General features: G+C 60.2%; 6 protein-coding genes across 6 annotated transcripts; 4 read left to right on the top strand and 2 right to left on the bottom strand.

The window, feature by feature from the left end:
- Positions 1 to 972: 972 nt before the first annotated feature.
- On the top strand, positions 973 to 1889 carry EHS24_008980 (uncharacterized protein; the record flags this gene model as incomplete). Its single annotated transcript, XM_028624278.1, has 5 exons — positions 973 to 1171; positions 1298 to 1355; positions 1406 to 1504; positions 1566 to 1683; positions 1779 to 1889. The coding sequence occupies 5 exons, from the start codon at positions 973 to 975 to the stop codon at positions 1887 to 1889; spliced, it is 585 nt and encodes a 194-aa protein (XP_028475350.1).
- A 1018-nt stretch (positions 1890 to 2907) lies between these two features.
- On the top strand, positions 2908 to 5328 carry EHS24_008979 (uncharacterized protein; the record flags this gene model as incomplete). The annotated part of the gene is made up of 3 exons (XM_028624277.1): positions 2908 to 3154; positions 3213 to 4642; positions 4690 to 5328. 3 exons carry the CDS (start codon positions 2908 to 2910, stop codon positions 5326 to 5328), a joined length of 2316 nt encoding a protein of 771 aa, XP_028475349.1.
- A 178-nt stretch (positions 5329 to 5506) lies between these two features.
- EHS24_008978 (uncharacterized protein) lies at positions 5507 to 7390 on the bottom strand (the record flags this gene model as incomplete). The annotated part of the gene is made up of 4 exons (XM_028624276.1): positions 5507 to 6438; positions 6488 to 6827; positions 6874 to 7144; positions 7197 to 7390. 4 exons carry the CDS (start codon positions 7388 to 7390, stop codon positions 5507 to 5509), a joined length of 1737 nt encoding a protein of 578 aa, XP_028475348.1.
- A 795-nt stretch (positions 7391 to 8185) lies between these two features.
- Positions 8186 to 9223, top strand: EHS24_008977 (uncharacterized protein; the record flags this gene model as incomplete). The annotated part of the gene is made up of 4 exons (XM_028624275.1): positions 8186 to 8382; positions 8442 to 8545; positions 8593 to 8878; positions 8920 to 9223. 4 exons carry the CDS (start codon positions 8186 to 8188, stop codon positions 9221 to 9223), a joined length of 891 nt encoding a protein of 296 aa, XP_028475347.1.
- A 52-nt stretch (positions 9224 to 9275) lies between these two features.
- Positions 9276 to 11290, bottom strand: EHS24_008976 (uncharacterized protein; the record flags this gene model as incomplete). The annotated part of the gene is made up of 4 exons (XM_028624274.1): positions 9276 to 9854; positions 9908 to 10106; positions 10159 to 11154; positions 11193 to 11290. The coding sequence occupies 4 exons, from the start codon at positions 11288 to 11290 to the stop codon at positions 9276 to 9278; spliced, it is 1872 nt and encodes a 623-aa protein (XP_028475346.1).
- A 1095-nt stretch (positions 11291 to 12385) lies between these two features.
- EHS24_008975 (uncharacterized protein) lies at positions 12386 to 13366 on the top strand (the record flags this gene model as incomplete). Its single annotated transcript, XM_028624273.1, has 1 exon — positions 12386 to 13366. One exon carries the CDS (start codon positions 12386 to 12388, stop codon positions 13364 to 13366), a length of 981 nt encoding a protein of 326 aa, XP_028475345.1.
- Positions 13367 to 14280: the final 914 nt, after the last annotated feature.

The raw sequence follows: 14280 nt of genomic DNA, 5'->3' as shown, positions 1-14280 counted from the left end.
TCACCGGTGCCTCGGAATCACCGTTGACGGCAAGCACCTCGTGCACAGGGTGGAGGGTACCCATGTGACTCTCAGGTCGTCTGCCAAGATTACCCGAGAGGTCGACGCCGCTCGCCCCTTGTCCCCGGCTTAGCGACCGGGCTCCGGCTCGCCGTCCGGCACACGGCGACTTGAGCACATGGTCGCCGGTGACTGGATGCCATTTTTAGGTCACCGGTGACCAATGGCGTCTCTCTCCAATAGCAACGGCCAGTGGACGGCGACCGCTGGATCGTTGTTGGCGTGTTCCCAGTGCCCCCTTGTGCTTCTTTGTGCTCCTCCGCGGCCACTTCCCCGGCTAGTTCCGGGTTCTGCAGGGGCCCCCGGTGCGAGTAGACGACCGCGCAGTCAATACCAGGCAGTAGAACCGATGGCGCGCCGAGACGAGCGTCTCTTGTGCGGGGTAAAGGACAAGCACCAATGTTGGAAAAAGGGCGCGGTCAGTAGATCAGTTAGCCACAAACAAAAATTGCCATTTTCGGCTGTTCCGACGGAGGCCAGTCTATCTCCGCTTCAGACGTGTCAGTCACGTGATGCATTTGATGGCCCCGCGTAATGACCTATTAGAATGCGTCATCTGATTTGAAGCAACAACAAAACATTTGGCCTGTACTCACCCGCGAACCACTTTTCAAGTCGGGTTTCTCCCCATGGCCTCATGGAATGCAGAGTGTACAAGCACCCATCACTTGCATCACTTTGAGTGTGTGCTGGGCATGGCGGATCGTGGTTTCTGTCGGGTTTCGGCGATGGCCGCATCAACAACGTCGGCACCACGGAGGCTCGTAACCGGTCCAGCATCCACCCGGCCTATCCGCGATATCTGAGCTCGCGTCGACAACATCCCAACAGCCACTTGCCTTTGCCCTTGCCCTTGCACTTGCACTCACACACCCTTACACTCCCCCTATCCCTGCACCCCCCTATAGTGCGATGAGCAAGACCATGGTCCCTGCCACGGAGGCCGACACGGCACGCGTCCAGCGGCACCTGGCTCGCATGCCGTTCGTCGGGGCACAGTTTGCGCCGCACTTCCGCGCCGTATCGGCCATGCCCATGCCTCCTCTCAACCAGCGCGGTGGCCGCGATGCTGAGGGATGGACAGCAGTGTACGAAGCCATTGTTCAGCCGGGTGCGTTGAATGATCTTGGGGGCGTGTGGGGAAAGGTGGAGGATGGCGCTGGGGGAAGCTGCGTTCTCCCTGTCGAGTGTGGGGGTGGTGGGGGTGGTGACAAGCAGGTGACTGACCATTGACCAGAGTGGATCAACGGCCGAGGCGGCATGCACGGCGCTGCGGCATGCTGGATCGTTGACATGTGAGTGTTTTGGTGTTTGGAGATGAGCAATGCTGACTGCTCGCGGTTAGGATCACCGGCACGACCCTGTCACGCATGCGCACCGACACTTGGGGTTTGGGCGGGCCCAGCATTGCCATTGATATGACCTACTACGACCCAGCGCCAGTGTGAGTGGGCAGGCATAGATTGCGGTTACCCGACCGAGTGCAAGCTGTCTTGCTCGGGAAGGAGGACTGTCGATGAGCTGCTCGCCTTTCTGTCGCTGACCCTCTCCAGAGGCACGCGACTGCTTATCACCGCCAGCATCGAGCGCATGGGTGGTGCACTGGGGACAGCGCGGTGTGTAGTGAGTTGCGAGAAACATCAGCCTGTTCCGTTATGGACGCGCCAACGCGTCGACGCGGTTGAGAGGATAGTAACGACCAGGGCTGAAGGACGCAGATTGCCAACGCAGAGACGGGCAAGAACATTGCTGCCGGTCTGCACACGACTATGACCCCTGCTTCGGCGACGCGTGCAGCACAGGCGAAGAAGGTCCAGGCCAAGCTGTAGGAGAACCATAGGCTTATGTATGCACGGGGTAATAATGCTGCGGGGCTATGTTTGTTTGTTAAACGCGTTTCTGGATCTTCATGCAGCACAGCGTGCGGGCTCACCGGGTGTGTCCAATAGCTCATCCACGGCACCCGGGTTTCAAGGCTGCGGGCTGTGACGGGGGAGCAACGACCCACGATGAAGCTGGCCGTGGCAGGCGATTCCAACTTTCCGTTGGATCCATACTGTCCGACGGCATCCCTGGAGACAAAATGTCCCATGGGATCTGCGATTGAGGGTCGTCAACGTGAAGAGCAAGTGAAACAGAGTGCAGTAGTTGGTATTTGGGACCAAGACATGTCTCGAGCTCTAATCGATAGTCTGCGACGACTTTACAGACTCCCTAACCTTGTTTTCTTGTCCCGCACCCTCGTTTCTGAACCGTGTGGTGCCCACCAGTTGCGCCTGCCCTGGGTCCAGTGGCCAGTATGTAGCCTGTGCAGCCCACGGATGCCGTATCCCATTCCTAGTTCCTGCAATGCGGATCGCTTGGCATTGATCCATTGACAGAGGTCATCGTCATCAGTGTTGGCTCCCTGGCTCATCGCCATCGCAGGGACACCACTGGCACCGCTTTCACATATTCACATGGTGATTCTGTGATCTTCGCCGTGGTGCACTTGGGGGGGACTTCGAGTGTGTTGGTGGCATGGCCCAGTGCCTTGACCGCCTGTTACCCATTGCTGCTCCCCATCTGCAGTCTCCCTGCCGTTCCCAGAAGTTGCAGACACCGCGAAGCATCGCCATCTTGCCCTACGTCCGCATGGCAGGTCCGCGGTGAAACACGCCGACTTTGCCGGCCGTGATCATCATTTCTTGTTTAGCTTCTCGCCGGACGCGAGCAAGGTGAGCAATACATCGTCTGCTCCACACGTCCAAAGGGTCCAAGCGTTGCACCGCCATTTCGCAACATGTATATAAACATTCGCCCCCAACACACTCACCACGGTTCTTATCCGTTTACTCACTCTCAACCATGCTGGTCGGTCTACTCACACTCGTGACTGTCCCGCTCGCCCTCGGCGCACCCGCTGGCAGGTATAGGCGCCAGGCGACCACCAAGACCGTCAGCGACGCTTCCTCCCTCAACGGCCAGACGTTTGACTATGTAATCGCCGGTGGCGGTCTTGGAGGTGTCGTCCTGGCGAGCCGCCTGAGTGAAGACAGCAAGGTGTTGCTCATCGAAGTTGGCGAGAGCCAGGAGAACAACGATATCATCACCGGTGAGATTTGAATGTCCCGATCCGCAGCAGTTCGAGGGTTGAAGCTGACTGAGCCAAGACGCCGCAAACTACCAGAAAGCCTTTGACCAGCCTGAACTCGACTGGGCGTACAAGACGGTGGAGCAGTCGGTGGGCGGCCAAAAGTCCATTCGTGCTGGTAAAGGTCTCGGCGGCTCCACGCTCATTAACGGCATGGCCTGGAGCAAGCCCCACGACTTCCAGCTGGACGCCTTGGAGTCGGTTGGCAACCAAGGCCTCAACTGGGCGACGCTTGAGCCATACATGCTGGGAGTTGAGACTTTCACTCCCCCTTCGTCTCAGCAGGTCGACGCAGGATTCACATACAGCCAGCCTTGCCACGGCTACAATGGCCCCGTCGCCGTGGTGTACGAAAGCCTCGTCCCGACCGACCTCGAGCACAACTTGAACGCGACGACACGCAACTTTGGTATGCCGTACCCCTCCGACCTGAGTTGCGGTAACCCCGCCGGTATCTCGCCCATGGCCCACACCAAGTACGCCAGTGGCGGCAGGGATATCCGTAGCGACGCCTACCGGGCATTCCTCTACGAAAAGAACCTTCCCAACCTCACCATCCTGGTCAAGAGCAAGGTCGGCAAGGTCAACCTCGCCTCGGGCGCCGCCGGCTCGACACCCCGTGCCACCGGTGTCGAGTTCCAGAGTGTCGGCGGTTCAGACACCTACACGGTCTCTGCTAGCCGCGAGGTGATTGTCGCCACTGGTGCGATCAGGACGCCCGTTCTCCTCCAGCACTCGGGTATTGGCCCCAAGGCTGTCCTTGCCGCTGCCAATGTCGATCTCCGCGTCGATCTCCCCGTCGGCCAGAACCTCATCGACCAGACCACTTCTACCACGTCGTTCAGAATCACGGGAGCCCAGGCTGGTGGACAGAGTGTCCTCTTCCCGCGCTTCGAGGACATCTTCCAGGGCGACAATGTCGCCACCGCCACCAACATGCTGCAAAACAACATTGACCAGTACGTCCAGGACGCCATCGACAATGGCGCTGCCTCGTCTGCGGATGGCCTGCGCACTGTTCTTGAACTGCAGCGCGACTGGATCCTGAACAAGGGTGCCAGCGTGTCCGAGAACTACGACTACAGCGGCTCGGACTCTATCGGCTTTGACTCGTGGTTCCTTCTTCCCTTCGGACGCGGTTCGGTCCAGATCTCGGACAGCAACGCGTACGGCGACGACAACTTTAAGATTGACCCTCGTTTCTTCACCAACGAGTTTGACACGCTTGCGACCGGTGCCACTGTTTGGTTTACACACCGCCTGACCTCGGGCTCCCCTCTCAACACCCAGATCCGGGGGCAGAACTCTGGTCCCCCCAACGCCAATGACGACCTGAGCACGTGGTCCGACTGGGCCAAGAGCGACTACCGCTCCAACTGGCACCCCATCGGCACCGTTCCTATGATGAGCAAGGAGCTGGGTGGCTGTGTCGACTCGAACCACCGTGTCGTGAGTTTTACCGCTGCGTGAATGGAATGACGCAACTGACATTACAGTACGGCGTCGACGGCCTCCGTGTGGTTGACGGTTCCAACCTCCCCTTCCAGGTGTCTTCCCACCTCATGAGCGTTCTCTACGGTCTTGCCGAGCGCGCTGCCGAGGTTATCAAGGCCGACAGCTCCAACCCGACCGACCCTACGACGACGGTGCCTACGGCTCCCACAAACACCGTCACGGATGATGTCCCTACCCCCACTGGCACTTCAGACCCCGTAGTGACCACTACTCCTCCTTCCAGCTCGGGTGTCTCTCTCCACCCCAACGGCAACACGGGCAAGTGTCTCACCGTCAAGGGCGGCGTTCTCGGCAACGACACGCCCGTCGAGCTCAACGACTGTAACGGCCAGGCCGGGCAGAAGTGGGACTTCTCGGACGGGCTCACCTCCGTCAAGGTCGCCGGCACCAACTACTGCCTCGACACGGGAGACGGAGTGTATGACGGTGCCCGGGCCAAGATCTATACTTGCTACGCGGGCCACCCCAACCAGTCGTGGATCCGCAGCAACAACAAGCTCACCCTCCAGGGCAAAAACTTTTGCCTTGACGACACTGATGGGTCGACCAACAGCGGCACAGTCATGCAGTACTGGACATGCTTCAGCGGCAGCTGGCAGCAGACGTGGACCGCCAGCTAGACACTCTCGCATACACCGAGTGGAGTCGCTGTTTCTTTTCTTTCTTCACCCGCAACGGACAATATCTGGCGCCACGGCCAGACGGTGAGCAACCCACAGGGATTGGTAGAACGACTGCATTAAAATGAACCCTATATGTATCTATGCCTGCAAACACGCGCTCCGAGACCAGACCAGATCAGAAGAGCACACCCCTGACCTGCTCGATCTCGGACACCTTGATGTTCTTGATGAGAACCACAGAGATGAACGCCAGCGCCATGATGGCCGTGCCGGCGATGAGCATGCGGCTCTGGGCCTCGGCGTACGCCAGCTCGATGGCAGTGCGCGTGGGGTCGCCGACGGGGTAGCTGAGCTGGACGTCGAGCGAGTCGTAGATGGTCTCCCAGTCGGCGACGGTGTCCTCGGGGAGGTACTTTTGGAGGTACTCTGGGAGCGTGTTGGTCCAGATGGCGCCCGAGACCGAGTTGCCGACCGCGCCGCCAAAGTAGCCAAACATGCCGAGGAGGGCGAGCATGGCCGCGGCGTCGTTGTGCGAGCCCGCAGCGAGAACGGCCACCTGCTCCACGAGGGTAAAGCACGAGCCACCGATGGCGATGAGGACCTGGGTGAAGACGATCCAGCCGATCGAGTGGCCAGGCTTGCGGAAGTAGATCATGAGACCCGCACCAAGGGTGTACAGTGGCACACCGATGATGACGACCCACTTGAAGTAGCCGGTGCGGCGGATGAGGTAGCCCACGGGGAACATCAGGAGGGACGCGAGAATGTCATAGATCGAGGTAATGTAGCCCGACGTAGAGATGGAGAGGTGGTACACGACCTGGAGGTACGACGTAAAGTAGCTCGCCCAGCAGTAGTAGGCGATCTGCCAGGTAAAGTCGAGGAGGCACGCGCCAATGACGGTGCGGTCGGTGAGGAGGTGGAAGGGGACGAAGGGGGTCTTGGCGACGTAGCCCTCGACAATGACAAAGGCGATCAAGCACACCACGCCAACGACGAGCATGGCAATGATGTGGGCGGAGCGCCACTCGTCGGCAGCAGACGCGGCCAGGGAGAAGGGAAGCAAGAAGAGGGACAGACCAGCCGAGACGAGGAACACGCCGAGGACTGCAAACGTCAGCACTTGCTCTCATCACGCGACAAGCCGGGCACTCACCATCAAACTCGACCAGGTAGTGGACAGTGGACTGCATGAACGTCCTGCCAGACTTGGGCTTGATTCCAACCCCGAGCTTCTCAGCACGGCGCTTCTGGTGCTGAAGGAAGAAGAACATAGGCAGGGACACAAACGGCAGGATGATGGCAAAAGCACCATAGCCCCAGCGCCAGTTGGTGTCGTAGAACTTCTCCGAGAGAGGGGGGCCACCGTACGCGGTGATGATGTATGGCGAGGCGGTGAAGGCGTATGCCAGGCCACGGTTCTTGAGCTGCGACGTGTCGGCAGTGAGAACGTCGACCGCAAAGATGATACCGATGAAGCCGACGGCATAGAAGACCTGGGCTGTCAGTTACGTTGCGCGGAAGAGCGTTCGCAAAACTCACCTGGGCGGCACAGTAAGTGTAAATGTTGGTGCAAGCAGCGCTGAGGATGAGACCGAGAGTGGCCAGGAAGGACATGGCGAGGTAGCCGTAGCTACGGTCCCAGAGGTTGAGCACTTTAGCCAGAACCATGTACGCCACGGCGCTCATGATGTTGGAGACGACGGAGATGACGGGAATGAGCGAGTGCTCTGCAAAGCCCGAGGTGATGTAAGCCGACAGATTGCCGGTGATGGACGACTGGAACGCATTGACGGCATAGGTGAGCCAGAAGCTGGAGAAGCGCGTCAGTACAAGTGTGCAGCGACCACGTCTCTGGGGCTTACAAGACGAAGATGGTCCGGAGCGAGCCCTTTGACCACGTCTGAGTCATCGCGTCGGCCTGGCGCACACCATCTTGATCCTTCTCCCCCTCGTAGGGGACAGTGATGCTCGGCTCCTTGGTTTCGAACACCGAGTTGGAATCAGGTGCCGTCGCGGCTGCCGTCTCGGCGAGGTTGATACCCTGGTCCACCTTCATGGCAGCGAGATTGTGTGAGAGTAGTTTTGGGTGGCAGCGTGGAGAGCCCGTCCCCCGGTTATCATTGTTGTTCTTTTAAAGTCCCAGGCCAAAGTTGGGCGGCGACATGATGGGTTGACCGTGATTCTCAAGGGTTTGCCGCCGGACCTCGGCCGACTAGGGTCTCTGTTGGACAACAAAGCTCAATGTCCTTGCAGCCAGCGCGCAGACTTTTTTATGAGCTCAGGCGCTGTCGGCGCCTATCCACGTGGGCTTCCCCTTGGCCTCACGATGCCGAGGTACTGCGACTTATCGGTGCGGCCTGTGGTCTGTGCCCCACGTGCGGTGCGTGGCATCCTGCCAAGGTCAAGCAGGAAGGAGGAGGACTCGCGGTGCCGATAAAGTGAGCAGCAGGAGAAGAAGACCTCAGAAACGCCTCAAGGGCTCGGCCGATGGGTAAGGTTTTCTCCAGTCCCCCTCTCTATCCGCACTGGAATAAGGGGGCCCTCGTCAGCAGAAGGTCAGAGACGCATCGTCTGCGAGCTGCAAGACAGGAATCAGGGAGAGCGAGAGCAGAGCCCTATCCCCGTTGCCGCCATACCTTTCTGCGGCCCGGGTGCTGCCGTACCGCGATGGGCGGCAGTGAGATCGTGAGACCCGTTGCGCGCGCGAAAACCGCCACGAGAAAGAGCCGCCCAACAATCGGCCGACTCCGTATCAGATACGTAGATTATCGCCCGATTTCAACAAACTGTGCACACCACGTACATTCCGGGTCTGTCGCACTCCCCCTGTTCTGTACATTTCACACCCCATATGCCGCCATCGCTCCACGGAGTTCTCTCGCTGTACCCGCTTCCCAACTCGACATGGCAGCAGCGGCCGTACTTCACCTCTGGTGACCTCGCGTCCGACAAGGCCGTCGTCTTCATTGGTGGGCTGTACAGCGGTCTCTTTGACACACCTTTCCTTGTGCCCTTGTCGAACGCGCTCACAGAGGCAAAGTGGAGGCTGTGAGTGGGGTGCTAAATGTGGTACACCGGTACACGAGGTCCTGACACGACTCGCACAGGGTGCAGATATTTTGGTCGGGATGCTACGATGGGTTCGGGACAGGCGGCATTGACCGGGACCGCGACGAGCTCGCCGCACTCGTCAAGCAGCTGATAGGCGAGGGTAGGTGACAAACGACCTCTGTCCCGAGAGTACACCTAACCGCCCAGGCGTCAAGACTGTCGTCGTCATGGGACACTCGACTGGGTCGCAGGATGCACTCCACTACCTCTCCACATCGGCCGAGCCTGCTGTGCATGGTGCGATCCTCGTGTCGCCGGCGTCCGACCGACAGTTTTTCGAAAAGGACAACGATCCAGTGTGGAAGGAACAACTTGTCATTGCCCAGCGGCTGATCGCTGAGGGCAAGGGCGAGGAGATGCTGGGAGAGGAGATGACCAAGGCTGCCGGTGCGAGGATGACTGCAAACCGGGTTTTCAACTTGATTGGTGTCGGGTATGTTGCGCTGACCCCGCTGCAACACACTGACGGTACAGCGGCCTCGACGACTACTTTTCATCCGACCTGCCAGACGCGCCTGACGGATCGGCGCACGTACACCCTCTGTCGACATCGTTTGGCTCCCTCAAGGTCCCAGCACTGGCATTCTGGGCCGAGAACGACCACTGCAACGTGCTGCCCGACCACCGCGTGCTGCTGCGGCGCTGGGAGACGGCGTCAAGCGGCAGGCTCCAGTGGCGGTTTCTCGACGGCGCAACACACACGGTGGAAGAGGAGGATGCTCAGAAGGTGCTCTGCGACGAGGTGGTGGGGTGGCTGTCAAGCCAGTTCGAGCAGTAGGGAGTGGTAGTGTCCATGCACAAAAGACTATTTTATAAGTAAACTCTATATTCTATATCAACAACAGCCCTTCTTCATCGAGCTCAAACATGACCTTTCGCCAATGCACCTCCTGTCCACCTGGCAACGTCGCGCGGCGACGCCATACCTCCTCCATGAGCCGCAGGGCGTTGCGCGTGTTGCCGAACGCCAGTCCCTCCTCGCCCAGTCTCTCAAACCTGTCCTTGAAGAACATTTGCAGCGTCGCAGTGTCGGCATGGCAGCCCGCAATGACCGTGGGGAACACGAGGGCGCGCTCAGCGCCTTGCAGCTCCACGAGGTCCAGCGCGAGGAACGCGTCCGCGACATCGCGCACCGTGGCGGCGACCTCGACGACGCCTGGGAACGGCCCACTCAGAGTCGTCGCCAGGAGCACCCGCGCGCTGTGGAAGAAGACGTTGCTGACTGCGCGTCGCTGGAGCGTGGCTGGGTCGTCCGACTCAAACAGGTGTCGTTCGCGCCACACTCGCTGCTCCAGCAGTCGTTCAATCGAGTTGGCGCGCTCCACCAGGTCGCGGATGGATAAGCGGCCCACCCCCAGTGCCGTGTCCTTCCATTCTGCCAGCGCAATGGTCTCGGCTATGGCCAGTCGCTAGTTCCATCAGCAACACACTCTCAGAACGCGCCCAGCCACACGGCACTCACTGTAGTGCTGTCACACCCCATGACGGTCTCACGCAACAGATCGCCCATCTCGCCCTGGCTCTGGTCGTCCAGGAGGAGAACGCGGTACAGCGACAGGAACTGGGACGCGGCACCCTCCGTCACGGAGGTGAGGATGTCCGTCCAGACCAGGGGGCTGAGGAGATGGCCCATGCGCTTGACGAGCCCCGAAACGGCCAGCCTAGATCTGTAATAGGTCAGCTGCGTTCCATCACGAAGAAGCCCAAACCTACTCGGGATCGTCACTGCTCCAATGCCGCGAGCCCTGCAGCACCGCCGCCAACGACTTGCGACACAGCTCCACGGCCTCGCGCCACCCCTTTCTGTTCCCGCCATCAAAGAGGTGGAAGCTGCTCACGGACATGGCCGCCACGACCATTTCGTGCGAGCCAATGTCGTTGAATGGCACCTGTTTGAGGCCCTGGATACTGAGCTGGAGCGACGACTCGGCGACTGCCAAGTCTGGGTCGTTTCCATCGGGGAGGGCAGTTATTCGAGACGACGACGACGACGACGAGGCTTGGTTTTGGTTTTGGATGGCTGGCCGTCGCCACCGGCGCTTGGCGCCCATGTGCAGCGCTGCGAGGGCGATCAACGACTCGAAGACGAGCGGGTTGGTGAATGCCAGCCCCGTGACGAGGTCCGAGAGGACCTTGCGCTCAAAGATCCACTGGTACGGCATGATGACCGTCAGGTAGTGGTGGAAGAAGCGCATGTTGGCCGGTGTGGTCGGGAACGAGGTACTGAAGGTGGTGGTCGGTTGGTGGAGAAGAGGGAAATACGTCGCCGCTTGAGGCTGCACCACTACTGGCGGAGCAGCAAAACCCAGGAGAGCAAGGAAGTCGGGATCCACCAACGGGCTGGTGGGTCCCGAGTTGAACGCGTGCGGTGTCGTCATGGCCTGCATGCCGAGGGGATCGTGGACGGCCTGCTGCGCCACGGGGTAGTCGTCCACCATCTGAGACTGCGGAATCGGATAAGCCCACAGGTCTGCGAGGTCGCCGATAAAGTTGGCTGCGGTCTGGGGTGGCAAAGGTAGAGCCTGGAGTTCCATAGACTCTGCAGATTCGACGCTGCCTGCCTGCTCGGCATACTCAGTGTCCTCTGCCAAAGTCTCTTCTGCCATCGCCTCCTCTTCGTCCAGTGACTGTTCGCGGAGTGCGCTCGCGGCCTTGTTGGCCCAATACTCGTTCATCTTGGCCGAGTTGGTGTCCGAGACGCTCTTCTTCCTGGCGAGTTAGTCAACGCCGAGCGATTAACAGCTCACATTCTCGCCACCACACCCGTGACTACCTCCTGCTTGCGCATCCAGTCGGGCCGCTGCGCCGAGAACCCAAGACACTCGAGGCCGAGACGCGTGCACATGGCACATACCGGTCGCGTCTCATCGCACCGCTGAGCAAGGGTCAGTGAAGGGTTCAGGAAATAACGGTGAATGGGCATATTATAACACACCTTCTTGCGTAGCCTACAGGTAAGGCAGCCCGACTTGCTTCGTGTACGCGTCCTCGCCCTGGCGGCATGGGCCTGGCTGGTGCTGCTGCTGGTGCTGCTCCGTTGAGGAGCGTGGGGGGGCGAAGGGTACGAGTCGGCGGGAGATATGGTCTCGTCGGATTGTGAACTCATACGATAGGAGGGGCTGGGAGTGAGGTTGATTAGTCGAGAAAGAGAGAGAGAGAGAGATGTGTGAGTTTGTGAGTAACACCTGCGTGGTACTCGGCGGCGGCGGGCCGCATGGACTCCTTGGCGGCTTCGGCTTACCCCGCATGGCCCGAGCAGTCGAGCAGCGAAAGGCAGGGTTCCGCAGCAGCGGCAGAAAAAAGTCCCCTCGGAGCCGGCCTCCGTGACTGCGGCCTGGTCAGCCACGCCGAGACGAAGAAAAGAGATGGAGCGTTGACAATAATGTACTCGATGGTAAGGACAGTTGGTCGCGACGACCCACAGAGCTAGCGCACTGGTCGTTTGCCGTGCCAGGAAAACGCGGGCTCCGTGGCTCCGTGGCACCAAACAAAGGCTCCGTGGTTTCCGTTTTGCGCGGTCCTTCGGACATTGCGGCCGGTGCGGTCTTTCTGGACCTTCAGCCAGGCTTTCCAAAGGCCAAAGGCGTCTCGGCAGCCCTTGCTTACATACATACCCGTGCGTCTGCAGACGGGCACGTCTTGTGTGTTTTGCCGGCAGTCGTACAGTCGTATACGGTTCCTTCAAACCCGGCGCCTCGCGGATCTCGCGGACTATTGTTTATGCCGACCATATCGCCCGCGGCTAATCTGGAAACGCGGGTCGACGGGGGCCCCATTTACCGGATGATTAGGAAACTGCTCCCGGGGTTTGAAATGACGACTTTCCAAATTCTAATCCCGTCTTAATATTTCCCTCGCACCACTCCACACCACCCTGACCCGACCGCCTCCTTCACAGTGGTCGCAGCCACATATCTTCCGTACTCACACCCATACCACCATGTCCCAGCCCGCCGCCGCCGACCCAGCGGACACACCGTTCAACACGCTTCGGCTTATCGAGCGCCGCGAGAAGCTGGCCGTTATTATCCGGGAGAAGAACGACCTGCAGGACATGCTCTTGGAGGAGAAGATGCAGATCTCCAAGGAACTTCGCGTCTGTGTGCGCGACCTGGCCGACCACGAGATGGAGATGGCAAGGATCAAGCGCGAGCTCCACGCCCACGACCGCGCGGTCCACCAGCGTAAAGTGCTGGAGAGCATCGAAAAGGAGTCGCGCATGGCCTTGGCGGCCGCCATGCCCATGTCAAAGCGCAAGTTTGACGAGGCCATGGTGTCTGCAAGTGCCAGTATGCCGACACAGGAGCGGGTCGCCGGATACTTTCGCAACGGTGGTGTCGCGCACACGACTCTGGCCGACCACACAAAGTTCATGAAGGTGCTTGTCGACCTGCATCGTTCTCGGACCGCCATCCAGTCGCAGTCGCTGGACCAGGCCCACGCTCAACCGCCTCCACACCGCGACTCCACCCAGCCTCCGTTCCACCTCCAAGCGCCCACAATGCGCTCGCCACTTATTCCCCCTCCCCCCCTCCCCGCGGCCGCCCCCGCGTCTGCGACTGTGACCCCCATCGCTTCCACTGCTACATCTCCGGCAACGACCACCAAGCCCCTCGCGGCTCCACAGTCCAAGCAGGAGCAGCTGCGGCTATACGTCATCCGCTGGCGCGAAGTCATCAACTACGAGCGCCTGACGGTGCAGGGCGACCCGTTTGCGTCCTACGAGGCCCGGTCGCTTGGCGCAGCGCGCGCAGAAGTGGCGCTGGAACATATCGAGGCGAGCCTGAGCGCGCTGCATAGTGCCAAACAGCCGAGAATGTCCGCCGCAAACGTTGTTGGAGCGACGGATGCCGAGCGAGACGAGGTCGGCGCGCACGGCACGCACGGCGGACCGGGTACCCGGACCGGCACGGCAGCGTGATCGCCCCGAGCGCAACGAGGAGGGTGGCACAACAACAGAGACCAACAAGATGACACGGCGCAACCCACCCACCAGCATTATCTTTCATGTGTTCCCCAACCCCTGCAACATCCATTGTCCAACCATCGACCCATGTACTTGTGTGTGCACTGTATAGTAAAAAAAACGCATGTGTAAAACGACGATGTACTGTATCACGAGAGCCTCTCCACTGTTTCCTGTTTGTCCGAGATCCTGAGCACCATGGCCGAGATGTGATTGCCAGGAGCAGAGTCCCATCGCCCAGTCAATGTCGGAGCAGCGCGCCGAAGTCAGTCACGCGCCCGCGGGTGCCCGGGTCCACGCACCGAGAAAATCCAATGTTAATCCGCTAATGCAGCCCAGAATGGCCGCGAAATGTCCTGTTCCGCCGTTCCGTTAAATCTCCCACTGGCCACTGGCCACTGGCCACTCTGGGTGCGGCGGGGGCCGCTAAAAGTCCGGAGTAGCATCGGGGCCCGCCTACTGCGCGTACCACACTGCTGTGGCAGGCGTGTATCCTGTGCGTGCGGTCACGTAGCCTGCACGCCTGTTATGCTGGACACGGGTTGTGGTTGTGATGTGAGGGGTCTTGTCGTGTGACGGGGTGTCCCGGTGTCGGGGGGGGGGGGGGGGTGGGCCGACCGTCGGGCAATCACGAACGCGCCGAATGAAATGAGAAGCATAAACCACTGGCCGCAAGCCCCCGCCGGGGGAGTGGGAAAGGCAAGAACCCCCCCAGTCGGTTTCTGGGCCAGTCTCAAGCCATCCCAGACTTGAACCAACTCTGACGCACCAGACGCCAGACGGCCAGACGCAACGCAAGCCACACCGCCCGCCAGCCTCGGTACCCGGACCCCTCACCCCTCACCCCTCACCCCTCCGCCATCAGCCAT

Source organism: Apiotrichum porosum (assembly GCF_003942205.1).
Source record: "Apiotrichum porosum strain DSM 27194 chromosome Unknown scaffold_8, whole genome shotgun sequence".
NCBI lineage: Eukaryota > Fungi > Basidiomycota > Tremellomycetes > Trichosporonales > Trichosporonaceae > Apiotrichum > Apiotrichum porosum.
The sequence above is the reverse complement of the archived record's forward strand: the minus strand, read 5'-3'. Positions and strand labels throughout refer to the sequence as shown.